General features: G+C 45.0%; 1 protein-coding gene across 1 annotated transcript in view; it reads left to right on the forward strand.

Moving 5' to 3' along the window:
• FGF23 (fibroblast growth factor 23) overlaps positions 1-19,867 on the forward strand; it is a 32,535-nt gene extending 12,668 nt beyond the window's left edge. The window contains exons 2-4 of the mRNA XM_037064628.1: positions 12,432-12,644; positions 17,575-17,678; positions 19,138-19,867. Of these exons, the coding sequence (XP_036920523.1) occupies positions 12,432-12,644; positions 17,575-17,678; positions 19,138-19,584 (764 nt within the window). The 3' untranslated portion in view covers positions 19,585-19,867. The remainder of the gene's footprint in view (positions 1-12,431; positions 12,645-17,574; positions 17,679-19,137) is intronic.

Genomic DNA, 19,867 nt, shown 5'->3' on the forward strand with positions numbered 1-19,867 from the left:
GCAAATATCATGTTTAACTGAAATTCACCAATTCCTTCTCCAGTTTCACTTCTGTTTCTTTTTCTTCTGGTAACTCTGAGTAATATCTAATTTAAATATTTTTGGTTAAAAAGTAGATTATATGGCATGATCCCATTTTTGTTTATAAAAGTACTTCTGTTAACATTTCTACCTGTTCTTCTATTTATAAAAATAAACATAGATATATCTAGAATAGTGTTGGTTCAAGGGTAGATATTTATGGATGGTATTTTTAAACTTTCTTTTTATTTCACTTAAATTATTTATGAGTATTATTTTCAAAAACCAAAAATATTATTCAAGTACGTTCAGAAGAAAATATACTACTAAGTTATTATCAAATAATTATTTATGTTCAGAGAGACTATGGATATTTTTTGCCTCTCTACTTTCCTATAGTTTACTGAGTTGCTCCTGTTTCAGATCTCCATTTAGCCACCCGCATCTCCTCCTGGTTAACCCCTGACCCTTGAGCCTGCAGGGGACCCATTGTCACACCTTCTCGGGGGTCTGTTTCTACCCCTATTGTAGTATTTGTCACACTTTAATATAATTGTCCTTCTTCCCTGCTAGACATGACCTACTGTGAGAGCAGAGGCCATGCCTGCCATTTTTTACTGCTCAAGGACCATATGACAACTCTACCTAGTAAATATTTGTTAGATAAATACGCACACTGAAGTGGAATCACAGAGCAAATGTGACAGCAGCACACAGCCACTGCTTTTTATTTTCTACAATGAGTCCACTGGTTTTGCCAAATTTATCAGCTATGAGGTGCATGGGCATTTTAAGGAAGAAAAAAATGTTTGAAAACTATGTTTTTTAGAGCAGTCTTAGGTTCACATTAAAATAGAGAGGAAGGTACAGAGATTTCCCATATAGTTCTTAGCCCTACACATGCATAACCTCTCTCTTATCAACATGCCCCAATATCTCTCACTAGATTGACACTTTTGTTAAAACTGATGAACCTACACTGACACATGATCACCCAAAGTTCACCGTTTACATTAGGATTAACTCATGGTGTTGTACATTCTGTGGGTTTGGACAAATGTATCAAATGATACATATTTATCATTATAGAATCATACAGAGTATTTTCACTGTCCTAAATATTTACTATGCTCCACTTATTCCTCCCATTCCCCCAACTGCTGATCTTTTTTTAAATACAGTTTTGCCTTTTTAGAATGAAAGAGTTGAAAACACACAGTATTTATTTAGCCTTTCCAGATTGGCTTTTTTCTGTTAGAAATATGCATTTAAGATTCCTCCATGTCATTTCAGGACTTGATAGCTCATTTACTTTCAGCACTGAGTACTATTCCACTGTCTAGACCTAACACAGTGTAGGTTATTCATTAACCTACTAGAGGGCATTTTGGTTGGTTCCCAGTTTTGGCAATTATAAATAAAGCTGCCGTGAACATCAGTGTGTAAGCTTTTTTTAAAAAATTGATTTTAGAGGTAGAGGGGAAGGGAGAGAGAATGGGAAAAGAGAGAGAGAGAGAGAAATACTGATTTGTTGTTCCACTTATTTATGCATGCATTGGTTGATTCTTGTATGTGCTCTGACCAGGGATCAAACCCACAACCCTGTCATATGGAGATGATGATCCAACCAACTGCGCTCCCTGTCTAGGGCTCCCATGCAAGCTATTGTATGGACATAAGTTCACCTGTGAATAAATATAAGGAACATGAATGCTGAATCATATGGTAAGAGTATGTTTAGTTTTCTAAGAAGCTACCAAACTGTCTTCCAAGAGGCTGCTTGCTTCCATTTTGCATTCCCATCAGCAATGAACGAGAGTTCCTGCAGCTCCACATCCTCACCAGTTTTTGGTGTTGACAGTGTTCTAAATTTGGCCATTCGAAAAGATGTGTAGTGGTATCTCATCTTAATGTGCATTTCCCTCATGACAGATGATTTGGAGCATATTTTCATATGCTTATTTGCCATCTGTATAACACCTTTGGTAAGGTGTCTGCTCATTTTTTAATATACATATTTTTAATTGATACATTTTTAAAAATTACTTTATTGCTGTTCAATTACAGTTGTTTGTGTTTTCTCCTTACACGCCCCAGCCAAACCCACCTCCCTCCCTTGCTTCTACCCTCCCCCTTGGTTTTGTCCATGTGTCCTTTCTAGTAGTTCTAAGAGCTCTTTGTATTTTTAAGATAAAAGTCTTTTGCAGATTAGGTCTTTTGCAAATATATTCTCCTAGTCTTTGACTTGTCCCCTCATTCTGTTGGCTTTATCTTTCTTAAAGCAGAAATTTTTAATTTTAATGAAGTCTAGCTTGTCAATGATTTCTTTCACAGATCACACCTTTGGTGTTGTATCTAAAAAGTCATCACCATACCCAAGACCTTCTAGGTGTCCTCCTGAGGTATCTTGTAGGAATTGTATAGTTTTTCAGAGCAAATCATTTTTAAGTTCAAGGTGTATTTTCTGATTTCCAATGTCCCTGATTGGAGAAGGCAGTCACACATAAGCCCTGCCCTCCCAACACTGAAAGCCCTATGATTAGAGCAAATGAAACAAATGAGGATTGGCAGGAATGTTTCTCCAAAATTTTGTGTGTGATATGAATAACATCAATTTAATTTCGAGTTTCTGAACTAACTAGCTTGAAACATCACCTTATGTCTCCTTCTGTTACTGTCTCTCCATACTCTAAAAGAGTGTCCACATTGCCTATTTTCATTTCCTCATTCTTGTTCTGTCTTCATTCCATGCAATCTATTCTCCAATTCTACTCTGTTGAAATAACTTTTTGCAAAATCATGAATGAAAATGTTCAAATTCTGGTCCCTTAGCTTATATCATCTCTATGGAGCATTTGATATGGTTAATCATGTCCTCTTTCTGGAAATCTTGCTTCTTCTTCCTTCCTTAAGGTCCCACATTCTCATTTTTCGTTCTCCACTACTCATAATGGAAAAAACAAAGTGATCTCAACAGTGAGCTTAAAATTTCTCCTTCGCTCCACCTTTGGGAATGGACTTTCAAATATAAATCAGTAACAGAATGGGTTTCTTCTCCTGAGGGATATACACTGGATCTCGGTTCTAGAAGTTGGAGGTTTTTAGGAGGAGGAGGAAATAAACGATGTGTAGAAGTAGCATGGGGTAAATCATACCAGGCCCTCTTCTCAGCCACTATGAGCCCTTCTATTTCTTCCCTTCTCCTTCCACCTCCTTAGAAACCCCATGGGCATCAGGGCAGGGCTGGAGGGGAAGAGATTAGAGGAGTTTCTCTCTGCTCAAACCTTTAGAAAAGGAGCCTTCAATTCTCCCCTCTATTTAAATGTATTATTCACTTCCTCCTTTGGGAATCAGAGAGGTAAGACCACAAGAATCAAGAGAAGGATAAAAGCTAGAGAGAAGAGGCCAAGAATAAGCTGCTTTTGTCTGTCTTTGGTCAAGATCTCAAAGTTAGCAATGCACTTGGGGATCACTCATTGACTAGCACAGCTCACCTGGGCAAAAGTTCTGGCTCATGACAGAGACTGTGCATTTGCCTGTGGTACCTTTGATACATCTTCTACAAGGAATCCACTGCAACCAATGGCATTTAACCAGGAATGAGTCGTCACAGCAAAAGTTTATAAGCAACATTTCCTGATGTCTTTTGAGGCCTCCTGTTTTTCCATTCTTCTCTGAAATTTTGATATTGCCCTGGATATAGAGGGCCTTCCTCTATATCCATGTGCTCTTAGTCCATGTTAGTCCGTGTCCTCTTCCTGGGTGATCCATCTTTAAGATTGCTTCAACTATCCCCTATGAAAACCAGGGCCACCAGGAGCCACACACGCCCCAAACACAACAAAACCAAACTCATCATCTCTCCAACCAAACCCCTTTTCTCTGGTGTTTATCAGCCCCTAGAGGCATTCACACCAGAAACCTGGCATCTTCCCTGAATCCTCCTCTCTTGACCCCCATGTACAATCAATCATTTATTCCTGTGAGTTCTTTCTAAAGACTTCCCATAACTCTATTTTTGTCTAGCCTCAAATGGCCCCTGCCTTAATTCAGCTTGTTACCATCTCTCATCTGGAACATTTTGAAATTTGTTAACTGGTCTCCATACGTATAGTCCGATTCCTCCTCGGATGTATTCACCACACTGTTACCAGAGTGATCATCCTGAAACACTAATTTAATCATGTTTACACCCTGCTCAGAATTTCCAGGGTATCCCCACAGGCTGAGGTTATAATCTAAATTCCTTAATATGTCATGCAAATCTATCTGTAACCCAAAGCTGCCCACCTATTCCTCCCTCATTTACCAATACTTCACACCTCCTTTTATACTGTGGTTATATTGAAATTATTACAGCTTTTCAAAGATGTCATGTTTTCCCATGACTCTGTATTTCCATTTGTGAGCGCCCTTTTTAAATAACCTCCCCTATATCACAACTTGCACATGTGGCTAACTCATACTCCTTCAAACCTCTGCTCAGCTATTGACCATTCTGGGAAGCCCAGCCCGACTTCCCCTGGCCAGTCAGAGACTTTCCTACTGGCTGCCAGAGCCCTTGGAACACAGAGACCCAGTTTCCTCGACAGAGTCATCCTCTCTCTAGCACATGCTTTTTCTGTAAGCTTCTTGAAGGCAAGAATACTGTCTTTTCACCTATTTATCTCTGAATCTAGTATATGTTAGAACCTTAATGTTTGTTTGTTGAATATTTGGATATTCAGTTCATCTTACCTGGAGAGACCTGTATGGGGGTAGTAATGTGTACACACTTATTAGAGGCTGCCAGGTGCTTTGAGGAAATAAAATAAATGAAAGGGAATATTCGGTACCTTCTATGGGTCAAGTATTTGCATATGAGGTAGACAGTACGTCCCCATTTTACAGACATTTTAACTAAGCTCAGAGATTCCAAGTAACTTGTCCAAGGTGACAGCCAGAAGAAGAGAAGCAAAGATCAGAAACCCAGGTCTATTAGACATGAAGTCAAAGTGTCCATGCCAGGTAGTCCATCAGAAGAACCTTGGTTATACCACCTCACCTCAGGATTCCCCAGCTGGAATGCAAAGAAGGGTGAAGAACTGGGTACAACTCATTGTCTTTGAGGCCTTGAGTGAGTAAATAACTTTTTTAGCCTTCAGTTTTCTCATCTATAAAACTAGGGTAATAACCTACCTCACCTGTCTCACAGAACTGAAAGCCAAGGTGAAGTTCAAGTGAAGTAATGGGGCCTATGAAAAGCGCTGAGGTTGACATAAAATCACGGCCAATGGACAAATTCCTTAAAAACATAAGAACACACACAAAGGAAAAGACCCAAAGCCTTGGTGCAGGGAACACTGGAGTCATAGGTTGAATGGAGCCCTTGGAGTTGGGTGAGGCTGGTGGGAACAGTTTCCTTTATGAGGTGAGCAGGCTCCATTCTGAAGGAAGTGAGCCCTGTGTTTTGAAGGAGAGAAGGGAAAAAGCAAAGGCTGCAGCACCACTAAGGCAAACCCCAGTGCTGAGAACATGGTAATGTGAAAGGGGGCTAAATAGAGCAGTTCTATCTTCCTGGAGTAGATAAAGAACCATCTGCCTAGAACCACCCAGCCCCTCACAGTTTCCAAAGCAGTGTCAGACCCTTTGGCCATTGTCCCCACAACCTTGGGAAGAAGATTAGGCAGGAGCCACTATGCCTCCTTGACAGCGGGGAGATGGAGGATGCTGAGAATGAGTGTCCAAGCTGGGTCAGGTCACAACACAAGCCATGGGTGCAGCTGGGATTTGAATCCAGGTGTTTAGTTTCGTTTTTGTTTTCCTTCCAAGTTCAGCCATTTTTCCCCATATCAGGATAGGGGAAGAATTCATTTCTCCATTCAAAAACTTATTAAGCATCTAAGACATGCCAGGCATCAGAAATAACAATAACTCTGGAAGTCATCTGTAAAGAATTCTGATACTAGGTGAGAGCCATGTTGGAACTGCCTGAAGCTGTGGTAGGAGTCTGGGGTTTGGAAAAGAAACAATAATGACCATGAACATTGGCCACATACCAAGCAAAGCTACATGACCACTTTACATGAGATGAAGTATTACATATGTTTTTTTAAGGTTCTGTCAATAGTCTAATGAGGAAGCTATGCTTCTTTTTTCTTTTCTTTTTTTTTTACACAGATGAGGAAACTGAGGCTTTATGAGATGAGGTAAATTGACAAAATGGCATAGCTGGTATGGGGCATAGACCGATTTCTGACACAGTCTGACACAGTCTGGCCTTCATTCAACCACAGGATAGTGTTGACTCTGGGCTATGCTAAAGAAAACTGATTCACGCCAGGGAAAAGGGCTGCACTGGGTCAGAGTACAGGGAAGTGTGAGGAGGCCGAGTTCTTGCTTCTCTCCCAAGGCACCCAGCTCCTCCCAATCATGTGGCAGGAGCATCCTGTCTGCCCCCAACCCCCACGTCTCAGCAACCATGACCTCCAGCAGGCTGGGGGGATGCCTGCCTCCGGAAGCCCCCAACATCCTGCACTCTGTTGAACCCACAACGTGTCAGGCCACCCGTTCCAGCTGCAGCACACAGACAGCCTGACCTGACAGGCTGGAGCTGAATTACTGGCCCCTCAGCTAGAAATAGCCCTCTGAGAAGTATGTGGTGGCTACGTGTCCACAGGGAGGGGAGGAGGCAAGGCAGGGGAGCCAAGGAGTCCCAGGATCCTGAGATAACATGGTCCGGATGTACAGAGTCCCAAGCATGGTGGGAGGGCCTGGGTCACAGGCTCCAAGTAGGTGAGTGGGAACCAGGATGTCTGCTTCCAGACGTGGGCTTCGTGACAAACCCCAGGCATCCTGAGAGGGCGGGCTGGGTTCTGATGGGCAGCCCTGGAGCACCAATCAGATCAGGAAGACTGTGTATGTGTTCAAAGTGTCTATTGTTCCCTCCCTGGGCAGATTCCAGCTTTGGAAGCATCACTGCCTTCCCTCTGATGTTGGTCAAAGGCACGGAGTGGGAAAATGGGGAAAGCAGCCTGGCAAAGCCCTGCAGGCAGAGAAACCAAGGGCTTAGACATTCCTCCTTCTTCCCCCATCTAGAAAAAAGAGCATATATCTTCTAGTTGAATGCCTCTCTTCAACACAGGACAAACGAGCATCATCCAGGTGACAATGTGTTTGCCAAAGGCAACTACCAGGACCCCTGCTTCTGGGTCTGCTATTCCCCTACATGATAAGAGTTGGTGAGGGTGAGATCCAGGCTGCAGACCAAATCATTAGGCAACACCTTCCCTAAGAGAAGTTAATGTCTCTGAGGAGGGAGAAAATGGAATTACAGGGAGAAAATATTCCCACCCCCAGGCCAGAGCTAGTACTAGGAAGTCAAGGAAGGATCTGTTGGCAAAGGGCTCCTCCAATGCCTAATGCCATTTCCTTTATCTCCACAGCAGCCCGTGTTCCAAGTGGCACAGATGAGGCATGAGCTAACTGTGCAAAGCAGATGAAAGGGTCACCCACCTCGTCATGAGGAAAGCTCAGAATCCAGGTGGCCCAATTTCCTTCCAGTGAGTTTATTCCAATGAATAAATGTAGATGTGATGTGGTCAGAGAGACTCTTTCTGATGATCAGAAGCCTGATTCTAATACCAAGTTCTACCAGTAAGTCACCTCTGGGCCTCGGTATTCCTCATTGTAAAAACAGGTAACGATGAGGATATTCAAGGTCCCCAACATCCAGTTATGAGATTCTATGTTTCTATGACCCACGAAGAGGAAAGTGGGGAAGGAAGAGACTCCTCGATTGCCATGGTTGAGGGAAGGAAGGGAAAGAAAATAAAGGGAGAAGGAAATGAACTCAGAATTCACAAGTCTCCCAAGCTCAGAAAACTTCACATGAGGCTCTGATTCAGAAAAGCACAAAGAGGAGACCAAGTTGGAGCAGGCGAGGGAAAGGGAAGGCGCAGGTGGGGAAGGCTGGGAACTCCGCTCAGGTGATTTCTCATCTGCACCTGCTGTTGATTCGTCCTAAGACTTTCTCACTTTTTCCCATTTCCAGCCATTCGTTCCTCAACTTTCCTGCATCAGTTTCATTTTAGTCATGGTCCGTCAGATAGATCTGTCTTCTAAAACTTCCTCAGAATTTTTATACTCAGCATAGCTGTTTAATACTCTTGTAAAACTTTAAACCTCTACATAAATGAGTACTCAGATATGCAGTTTTTATGAAATACTCTCATTTTTATTCATATAGATAACTTGTATATTTTATATTAAATAAAAATAGGTGGTGAAGTTTCATGTGACACATCTAAAACCTGAAGCTCATTTTCAAAAGGGTTAAGAAAATAGCACTCAGATACCTACCCTTCTTATCAATAATCATTACCAACCATTCCCACTGAACCTTGGAGAAGCACCTCAACACTGGATGCAAATCGGAACTCCTCTCCAGGCCTGGAGGCTCCACCCTGCTTGAGTTCTAGGCTACCTTGCCCGGGATGTTGGAGAAGGGACTGTCCTGAAGACAAGTCCTCGCAAAGGCCTTTATTTTGATAAGGCTGTCATGATAAAAATGAGTGGGAGATTCTGTTTGGGGGAAGAGAAATGGAAATGTCTCATTGGGAGGGAAGAAAGGGAAGCAGAGGAGACTGCCCCATGGGAGGTATTGGCTCCGGACTTAGAGGTGGTGAGTTCTTAAAGTGACCTCCCAGCCTACCCTACGGGAGCATCCAATGTGACACTAGGTGTGAATGTACATTGGAGGTTGTGACTCTGGACAAATGTGAACCATATTCTGCCCAGGAAACTGTAAGCTCCTTAAAGATCTGCACTTTTTCTTTCTTTGGCTTCTCTAATGATTTTCTACAAAATACTAGCCATAAAACAGGCTTTCTGTGAATAATTCCATGTTGAGTGGAACTATTTTTGGCACTCATTAGGCCAAAAATCCTAGCAGGGGAATGGAAAATTGAGCAGGCCAATGAAGGAGGCCTTGGTCTCTGTACTAATTTCAGCGTGTGGTTGGAACTCAAACTCTCTCTCTTGATAAGTACTTCAGTGTCATTGACATCTAATGTGGGGGATTAGAATCTCCCAAGTAGCTTTGGGGAAAAATGCAAATAGCTGGGCTTGCCCCTGCTGACTTGGCAGCTCTAAGTCCTTGGGTAGTTACGGTGGTCCTAGCAGGTGGCCAGGCTTGGAGCCCCCTCCTAGGGAGTTCAGCCAGGAGCTGGAGTTGCCTGCTTTGGGCAAGTCTTCCCCTTCACAGAATTTTCCCCAAAATTCAGGTGGGAAGAATTATTCCGAGTTTCTTATACCTTCTTTACTCTCTCGTCAAATGGAGAATGCTTCTTCTCTCCTCCTCCCATTCCCCTGAGAAATAAACCTACTCCCCTGGGCTGTCCTCTGCCTTCAGATCCAGCTACTAGGGCTTCCTCTTGGAGGGAAGACTTTGGAAGTAGAGTAAGAGCACATCAATTCTCCTTCCAAGCTAAAGTGGCAAGGGACATTCCTCCTCCACCCACCCCAGGAACTGAGCCAATGACCAGCTCTACTCCTGCCAGGATACCTGGATTCTCTCCCCAGCGCTGGGATGCACCCCTCCCTGTCTGTCCATCTACAAGGTTCCCTCTAGTGTCTCATCCCTCCAAGCCCTCTTTGACTGGGGTGTCCACCCACTGTGCTCTCTCCCTTTTCTGAACCTCCTTAGCATTTGTTACACATCCTAGTAACTCAGCTCCTCTCCCACAGTGCCTTGTACTGAACAAAGATTCACTTCTGCTGAATTATAAGCCCTTGAGGTTAAATTCATTCTGCGTTTTATTCCTATGACTCCCTCCTGCCTTCTCTCTTGCACAGAGAAGTCTCTCAGTGCCCGCTGCTTGTGCCACAGGTACTTCTCATCTCTTTACCATTCTCAAGCAGAAGAGGAAATCGAGGGTTATCAACTGGCAAATGTTCCTGAATGGTTTGTATTTCAATTCTGAAAGCTAGCTGTTCCTTCAGCTAACTAAGATGAGGCACTGTATTTGTGAACCACTCTGTGAACGTCATTGAAGAAGACTGCCTTAAACACAAGCTTTTTTTTGTTGTCATCCGAGAACATGCTCATTGATTTTACAGGTGGGGGAGGGAGGATGGAGGGAGAAGGAGAGGGAGCGGAAGAGAGAAAGAAAGAGAGAGAGATGGATGTGATAGAGAAACATCCGTGGTTGCCTCCCATACACACCCGGAAGGGGGATTGAACCTGCAATATTCTGGTGCACAGGACAACACTCACCAAAAGAGCCAACTAGCCAGGATACTGTCTTATACATAAATGTTAATTTTAGTTTAGTTTAGTTTAGTTTTTATTTTTTCCATTACCTTTAGTCCCATTGTATGCCCCCCACAATCACCACACTGTTGTCCACATCCATGAGTTCTTTTTCCTTTTTGCTCAATCCCTCCACCCCCCAGCCCTCCCCCTTCGCTTTCATAAGCATGTACACAAGCATTTAAATGTCCTAAGCCTCCTCTCTAACTTGGGTAGACAGCACCCTGCCTGTTAGAACACATCCTGGGTAGAGGCCTGGGTTTGCTAGAGACAAGTGGAAGAGCACTATGCCACATTTCTATCGCACTTACTCACCAATCCCCTCATTCTTGTAGCTTTGCCCTAACATCTTGTGGGGTTTGTACATCCAGCAAAGGAGGCCTGACTGCCTTAGGAGGCAGTCAGACTGCCCAGGTTCCCATCTGACTTCCTCCACATATTAGCTGTACTCCACTGGGCACGTTTTTAAAACTGTGTGCATCAGTGTCCCATCTATATAAAGGAAATAACAGCATCTCTTCATGGGTATATTATGAAGATGAAATAAGTTGCTATTCCAAGTAAAGGACTTAGTAAGCTCTCAGTGTTAGTCGCCATCATGACTCTTATTAGAGAAGCAGTCTTGGGAATCAGAAGACCTTGTCCTATCTCTCTCATTTGTTTGCCCTGGGACTTTGTACATATGAACCCCAAGATCTCCTTTCTTCGTGTCTGAAATTAAAATGTTGATAACACCTGGTGTGGCAATCTCACAAAGTTGCAGTGAGATTTGAATGAGCTAATACACATGAAAATGCTTTGTAAACTACGAAAACTATACAAATGCAGGGTAACAGATGGCCCCTCTCTGCCTGCACCTACATGAGTGCACATCCCATTGTGTTTTGTGTAGTGGTTACTTATCTTTATCGGCCTCCACTACTAGCCTGTGAGTTCCTTGAGGCAGGGATCACGTTTTGCTCCCTCTTCTATCAACCATGGTGCAGCCCCATGCCTGCATGTGGTACATACTCAGCAAATGGGGAACTGGAAAAATAGCGGCTTCCTTGGGTGTGTGTATTTCTGGTGTGCGTCGCAGCAGCTTGCTCCCTGTTGAACCTCATGTGCAGGACTATCCTCCTACATCGCGTGTAGTTTCCCAGAGGGCACAACTGTGAGCAGCATCTGTAAGAAAGGGGCTAGTCCTAGGAGTCAGGCACCCAATAGACACTAACAGACACCCTGGCCTGCCACTCGACTCCTGAGACCTTCCTGGGCTCTGACCTCCTGTGCTCAGCTAGCAGTCTTCCAGTCTTCATGAGTTCTCTGAGTTAGTCTCCATACCATTGGAAAGGCCATAATACCAGTTTAGTTGCCCTCGGCAGTCCAACCAGAGAAACTGAGAAACCAAACCTCAGCATTTTGTACAGCAGTAGAGACCTTAAGGTCTTGCTTGCTTTCTTTCTCCTTTGAACTCATCCCAGAATGGCAAGCTTGGTTTTGGCACCTCTACTCCCTGCTCCCATATCTCCAGGGGGTCTCAGAGGATGCCATTTGGTGGAGGGCGTCCTGTATTACTCCTGTATCCTCCAAAACACCCACCTGAAGCTGTACACAGAGAAAGCATTAGACAAGTAGTTGCTGATTGGAATTAAAAGTACTGAGAAAACCAAAATGAGTAGACTCATTGGGAGATTAATTGCACAGGAGCATGTTGACCACGTGACTGAAGCTGGATTTTTTCGGAACTGCTGGCTGCCTTCACATTTCCTGGTGGAAATGGGACAGGTCAACAGAGTCATAGATAACTTTTGCCCACACATCATTCACTTTTTGAAGCGTTGGCTTGAAATTAAGGGGTGTATGTGAGTGTGCGTGTGTGTAACTGACGTGCCTTCCGTGAGCCTCAGCGGTCTCTTCACTCTCTTCAAATGACCTGATTACAACACAGAGGATGTGGACAGTGGAGTTTTTCCTGATTGATGTCACACTGCTACCCTTTAAAAGCCCGAGGAAAAAGGAGGGAATCCAGCCTGGGATCTTCACGCCAGATCCCCGCCAAGGAAAAAGAGGAGAAGAAGGCCAGGGTGGCCAGCCCTGGAGTCGGGGAGGCAGTGTCAGGTTTCACACTCCTCGCCAGCCACTCAGAGAGCAGTGATGTCGGGGGCCCGCCTTGGGTTCCTGGTCTGCCTCCTGTGCTGCGTAGTCAGAGCCTATCCCAATGCCTCCCCGCTGCTCAGCTCCAGCTGGGCTGGCCTGACCCACCTGTACACAGCCACAGCCAGGAACAGCTACCATCTGCAGATCCACAACGACGGCCATGTGGATGGCACACCCCATCAGACCATCTACAGTGAGTAGGGGCTTCATTCCTGCTGGGGAGAAAGGGGGCTCCTCTGTCGATCCTGCTGCCAGGGACTTGGGGAAACCTTGGGCAAAGCTAGAGGGCTAATCCAGCCTCCTAGTTTCTTACCTAGTGCACTCAAAGGTGCACTCAGTAGCAAATGAGTGAGTTGGGGACTCTTTGGCAACATGAGCAACTGGAACATTTTTAAAGACCAGGTTTGTGGAAAGTTGGATCATAGGCCACAATAGTCAGTTATCTGTGATTCCTATGAGGGCCCCTTGGTGTGCACCTATATAAGGGGGCAGAGGATATTGAAAAAGTCTTCTATTTTATGAGAATATGTGAAAATAGCTCTAAGGATACAGGAAAATACATACTGGTTTAATATAGATCAAATTAAAGAGTAATCAAAGTCTCTGATAAGTAAAGAAACTGTATAGGAATAAAAATACATCCTATATTGTTGTACTAAATTATTTAGTAATTTTGCAGTGGACTTGCTGTGTGTGAGGTACTAATTCTGCTACGAATCGAAGGTTCTTAAGCCTGGTAGTGAGATATATGCACCTGCAAAGCAAACAGTTCCAACCTCTTCAAGTGTTCATGGATGGTGATAGCAGGTGAGAGGAGGGAGAAAAGGTCTCTTCAAATATTTCAAACATCAAAAAGTTCCAGGACCCAGAAGAATACAGTAGGATTCAGGAGTCAATATCTTGGAAGCCAAGTTTGAGTCTAATGGCAAAAAAGTGAAACAAATCTGGATATTCTTGATACATCCAAAGTGCTGTTCATTTTATGCGATGGGTATTTAATAGGAACTACAATCTGTCTCACTTCATACACAGCTCTGTAACTTCAAAGGAAGACACAGCCCTTCAAGCACTTCTTCTTGTCTCCCAGCTCATTATCAGACCTATAGGAAATGCAACTTCTGCAGCTCTCATGGAGGGAGGGCTACCCTTACTTCCACTGCAAGATGAAATGACAGCTGATTTAAAACACACGAGGAGATTATGGTACATTATTTCAATTCCCATAGATCAAAAGAGCTGCATACAACTAGAGAATGCTTATTAAACTTGTCTGGAATCACGAAATCCCTTCACTGAAAGGAGGCCCAAAGACATATCCTCCTGGACACAACATGGAGTAGACCAGCGTGAGTGCTCGCTCCAGTGTGTGGGGCTCAGCCTGCTGAGCAGGCAAGCTGACTGTAGCTTTCCCTCAGCCCAGAGAAGCACTGAGTCCTAGTTGGAATGAATTAAAATGACTGAGAAGAAGCAAAGTAAATTGAACTGATTTCAGATTTTTTTTTTACACAGAAGTGATTTTGCTTTGTCAGATACAGACACTAGCTAAGCATGGTGCCTCTGGAAATCACCAAAGACCTGGGGAGGGGAACACAGGTCAGGTGGTGGGAGGGAAGTGCTTTTCCTAGGTAACGTAATCTTTTGTACTATTCAAATCATTTATTATGTGCATTACCAAACAATGTATGCACTAAGGTAAAAAGTTACCAAAAAGAAAAAAGGAAATATTGGTGCATGTAGATAGATAGGACAACTAATAGCAACACTTTTACACTGTGTTGGGAAGGTGTGGGGTGGTCCCCCACCCCCCACCTTTAATTAATTATAGATTTCCAGTGAAATCTGTTTTCATTTGATTGCTATGTTTTGGTAAGTTGTTGATCAATAGTTGAGTGCCCAACCCATTGTTGGGTTTTTGGTCATTGTGAAATTGTTTGCCTATAAGAGTCTATAACCTCCCTTCGGATTCACAGCACTGATGGCCCAGAGCCTCTCCGATGTCTGCGTCTCCTGCCCTACTATGTGCAAGGCCACCCTCCCACTTCTCGTTCTCTCCACTTTGTGGAAACAGCAGAACAAAAGATGCTTATCACCCCTGGTTAGTCATTTCCTAGATCCAGGTATTTTTATATCCTCCATCTTCCCCATTGACATTTTCTTTATTTGAAGCTAAATGATCCTCAGGCTCTTTAAGCCTTCAAAATATTACCTTTCTTTTGGTGAGCTCAAAGCAGTTCACATGTATCATCTTATTTGTCATTTGCTGGCTATGAGGCTAGAACACAGCAGATAATTTTCTACTTTAATAGCAGAAGTTGAGGTAAAGGGATAATACAATTACCAGCATCGAGAAAGTGTTTTTATAGTAGCTAAAAATAGTGTCTCATTACATCCTCAAGACAACCAAATGAGGTCAGTGATTTTACTACATATGAGAAAACAAAGGTCCAAGAAATTAAATAACTCACTTGGGGTCACATAGGTAGTAATTGACCTAGAAGACATGACCCCAAACCTATACTTCTTTCAGGGCTATGCACGCCACCCATTGCCACTGAGAGAAATGTCCGTGAAGTCTGCCTGGCTCCAACAGGTTGTGGCTCAAGCAGTGGCCAGCAATTTCTTTCTTCCTTCTGCTGAACTCTGCCCTTGAATCTGTGCAGACTGTGAAAACATGCCTTCTGAAATTGCAAAGGGAAGAAAATCTGTTCCTTACATTTCCTGAATTTTCCCACTGGCTCGTGTTGGTTTGATTAAAGTCTAAGCATCCTCCCCAGCAGCTGCTCACTGTTCCTCTGTGGGCTGTTTTCTACCGGGACTGGCCCTGGAGACCAGGGGCAGGTGTACGCACACACACTGCGCACAGTGGCCCCAGCATCAGGTTGTCGTAATGGCAGGTCAGCAAAACTACAATGCCTTTCCTTTGCTCAGCACTTTCAAGTCATTCTTACAGCCACCATCCCATTTGATTCTATTTGTAACCCTATAAAGTGGACAGGACAGCTGTCACTGTTTCCTTTTCACAACTGAGAAAACTGAGGCTAAGCAGTGACTTGCCCATGGTTGCAGTTAGTAAGTGGCACAGCTGGGACGGGTTCCAAGTCTCCAGGTTCCCTGTTCCTGGTTCAGCACTCCTTTCCTGACCCACTCAGGGGCATGGCAACTTGGGCAACTCGTGGCCTGCAGCCTGTGTTTTCACACTTGACTTTGTCTTTTGACACATGTAATGATTTCTGTTGGAGGCAAGCTGCAGGGTGGTAGGAAGAAGATGTTAGATTTACTGACCTGACCTTGATTTTCACCTGAGTTTCCATATCACTTAAATCAGGATGCTGCCATTACCAATATTAATAATACTCACAATACAACAGCTGTTTTGAGGATTTAAAATATGTAAAGATTTTAGCTCACAATCACTCAAAAAATTTTTTCCTAGTTGGACTGAAAATTTATCAGGATAGATGAATCAAGCCATCCTTGAAGGGATAGGAACTGTTCCCTTCAAGTTCCTTCTGTTTCTCTCTGGGCTTACCACAAAATTAGCCATCTATTTGAGACACATAGGCAGACCCAATTATAGAGGAATTTAAATATCCTCTGTACCGCCCATACCCCATCCCACTTCCAGAAGCTTCCCTCAAGGCTAACCCTCAGCCACACTTGGAAACAAATTAACTTTCCTCTTTGGCCTCTTCCTTTCTCTTCTTTCTGGGCGTGCTCCCACCCTCACTCCCTCTGTCCCACGTCATTCTGACTTCAGTCCAGATCAGGATCTCTTCTCAGCTCATATCTAAGATTGCTGCTGCTCTCCTTGGAAGTCTGGTATTAAGCCCACATGGATCGGGGAGGAGATGGGCTGTAGTCAACCCATGAGGCTCCACCGCTTACTAAGCACACACCATTTCTAGAACAGGGATTCAAACCCCTACCTGAGCTCCTCCCCGGGGGTTGCAAGGCCAGATGAGATGAAGGGGGAAATTCTGTGATAGGCAAATAGAAGTGGCCCCAGAGACTTAAGGACAGATTTTCAACAGAAAATGCCAGGTTATTAAATGCATTTGGGGCATACATACTTGCTGAATTGTACTCTTGCCACAAAACAGAAAGCTTTAGACTTGATTTAACCAGGCATTGGTACTTGTTAAAATTGCAAGTTTCTATGGGGGTGAGTAAACGGGTCACACATAAAGCCATTAACAATTATTTAAGGAGAAGGTAATATATGAATGGGTTTCAGGCCCCTGTTGGAGACTAGTTTTTGAGAGGGGCATTGAATGAGGGCCTGTACATGGAGAGGACATCGCCAAGTGAGAAAAAGACAAAGAACAGCAAAAAAGACCCAGGAAGAAATTCCATCCGCCCTGATATCTATTGAATATTCGACATGGAAAGATAAACCCTCTGCTTCTAAGAAGCTCCCTCTGAGGGACACAATAGGTATGTAACCTTAGTTAAAACAGGGAAAGACCCAGAGAATCTGCCTTTGAGAGCAGAATGAAATGCACGCTGTGCTGGAGGTGTTGGCATTGTGCTAAGGGAGCCGAGAAGAAAGAGCAACTAATGATGAGGGAGATTAGGAAAGTTTTCATAGAAATAGTGCCATCTGAGTCTGGCCTTGAAGGATGAGTTACTCCAAAAAGCAGAGAAGGGAGAGGAAGAGCAATTCTAATACAGCTCTTGACATGGGGTGGGTATTGACTGACGCACCGGTGACATTTGCACAGCTACTGGGTAGAGAATCAGGCTCTGTATGCAACCTGGATCCTTGAAAGACATCTTGGTACAGATTTTAAAATCACAAAGGCAAGAAGCTTTGGAAGAAAACAACTACCAGCACAAACAGGAAGCAGTATTAGCCAGGCAAGGAGGCAAGGAAGACAGTGCAGGCAGAGATAAGCATGTATAGTGCTCGGGTGAAAGGACGCCGGGGAAGGGTGTAAGGTGGGAGAGCGCCGGAGCCTGAAGAAATGAGGCTGAACAAGGAAGTATTAAGGGAAGGTTCTGTGAAATCATCACCACCATTAAAATCAGTCAAGGGAGGATTCATGAAGGTGGGTTTTGAGGAAGTGCTCAAAGGTGGAAGTTGGATGCACAGCAAGGTTTGAGCGGAATGATTTTCCCCACAGGTGCCCTGATGATCAGATCAGAGGAAGCTGGCTTTGTCGTGATAACAGGTGTGATGAGCAGGAGATGCCTCTGCATGGATTTCAGAGGCAACATTTTTGGATCGGTGAGTTTCTTTTGAAGCTGGTCACCATTTGCCAATAACTATCTAATTTCTTTGACAGGATATAGATGTTTATGGCTTTGAAGCTTCCATTTGCAGAATACCGTGATGATTTATCTTCACTGAGTTGCCTTTTCCTAGGAGTAAATGCCTAGGTTTATACATCTGGGGTTTGAACCCAGGCAGTCTGGTTCTGGAGCCCAGACTCTTGACCTGAACTGCCTGTTAGTCTCCACTTTTGTGTCCAATACAGCACCTTGCATGTAGCCCCCAGGTCCTTCAGTCATGTAAATTCATGTTGTAGAGTGCATTAAAAAGGGTGAGAAACCATAGTCTGTTACTAGGCCTCCTTCACCTTGAGCAAGCCCCCTCACTTTTCTAAACTTCAATTTCCTCTAATGGAAAAAGCAAAGTGGGTGGACCATCTGCCCAAGATGGAGCTCCCTGCGGGGCTCCCTCTAGTTAAAGATCTCTAATGAATTATCTTTGCCCAAACTGTGCTGGCTGGTCCTTTGGACAGATAAGCAAAGCACTCCCCAGCCTTTAGGCTGCAGGCGCATTCCAAAGGACTTTGAGACCATGCGATAGTGGGGCTGCTTGTTTCAGGAGCCTCCTACCGCCAGACAGCCCCCCTAGAAATCCCAGGACAGTAGTGACTTTCTTTTCTACTTATTGCCGAGTCCCAGCATCTATAATGGTATCTGACCCAGAGCAGATAAATATCTGTTGAAGAAATACAGCAAATTAAGTGTATACATAAGTAAATAGCTTTTGATCACACACAGGCATACACACAGTTTTTCATCTGTAAAATATTATGTCTGGCATTTAAAGGTTAAATTAAGTGATAGGTAAAGGTCCTAGCAGGCACTCAATAAAACCTGGTACTAGGTAGTGGCAGAGTAAGGGCGCAAACCCAGGTCATCTGTTGCCAAAGTTTATGTCCCTAACGTCTAAACGGCATTATCTCTCTGATGTGAGGACCCTCACTGTATGTTTGACTCCGCAAACTATACCCCACCTCCTTTCTCCAGATAAGGAGAGAAAGACCCAAACCACCTTTCAGTCAAAAAAGGTTCAAAGAGGTAGAGAGTAGGAAAGAAAAGGTCGCAGTTAAGTCAGCCCTCCCTCCGGGAACCAGGCACAAGGGTGCTGCTGGCTCTGTCCACCCTAGGCCCAGCCTGCCATGCGCTAAGCCAGCCCAGCCCAGTCAGGGCTGGGAGGGCCTGTGGTTGCCACTCACTGCAGGCAGGAGCTGTGTGAAGGGCTTAAAGCACCTGTCAAAATCATGTTTCCCCAGCAGGGGGTAAATAAACGTACCCAAAGGAGTTGTCCGGAGGGATGGAGCTCCTCCCATCACCTTCCTTCCTCCCGGGCTGGGGCGCAGGGCTGGGGCCGCGCTGGCTCGCCGCCCTCACCTGGCCCTCACCTGGCCCTCACCTGCGTGGCTTTACCTTTTCAGCACCACTTCAGCCCCGAGAGCTGCAGGTTCCAGCATCGGACGCTGGAGAACGGCTACGATGTGTACCACTCGCCTCAGCATCGCTTTCTCGTCAGCCTGGGCCGGGCCAAGGGGGCCTTCCTGCCGGGCACGAACCCCCCGCCCTACTCCCAGTTCCTGTCGCGCAGGAACGAGATCCCCCTCTTCCACTTCAACACCCCCCGGCCGCAGCGCCGGCACACGCGCAGCGCCGAGGACGACGACGCGGACCCCGACCCGCTGAACGTGCTGAAGCCTCGGTCCCGCGCGAGCCCCGCACTGACCTCCTGCTCCCAGGAGCTGCGCAGCGCCGAGGAGCGCGGCGCGGCGGTCAGCGACCCGTTCGGGGTGCTCAGGGGCAACAGGGGCAACGCTCACGCCGGGGGGCTGGGCGCGGAGAGGTGCCGCCCCTTCCCCAAGTTCACCTAGGCGCAGCAGAAAGGAGCCCTTTTCAGCCCCCTTTCAGAAGTGTAAGCTATCTTTCAAGAGTCGGCTCCCCTTACACGCCGAGGAAGGGAAGGTGGGGTCATGTGTGGAGTTAGCCGCTTCTCTCCATTTCCTTCTCCAGGAAAGCCCCCTGAGGGTCTGCCTCTAAGGCCTGACAAGAGGGAGTTTCGACGCCTTCCTCGCCCCACTTCAGCCAGCTTTCTGAATTAAGAAGCCCCCTAAGTAAGTTAGAGAGTTCCCCTTCACTGAAGAGAAGAGAGCTCCC

This window comes from Sturnira hondurensis, unplaced genomic scaffold (assembly GCF_014824575.4).
Source record: "Sturnira hondurensis isolate 20B ecotype Veracruz unplaced genomic scaffold, ASM1482457v3 Scaffold0015509, whole genome shotgun sequence".
Taxonomy (NCBI): Eukaryota; Metazoa; Chordata; class Mammalia; order Chiroptera; family Phyllostomidae; genus Sturnira; species Sturnira hondurensis.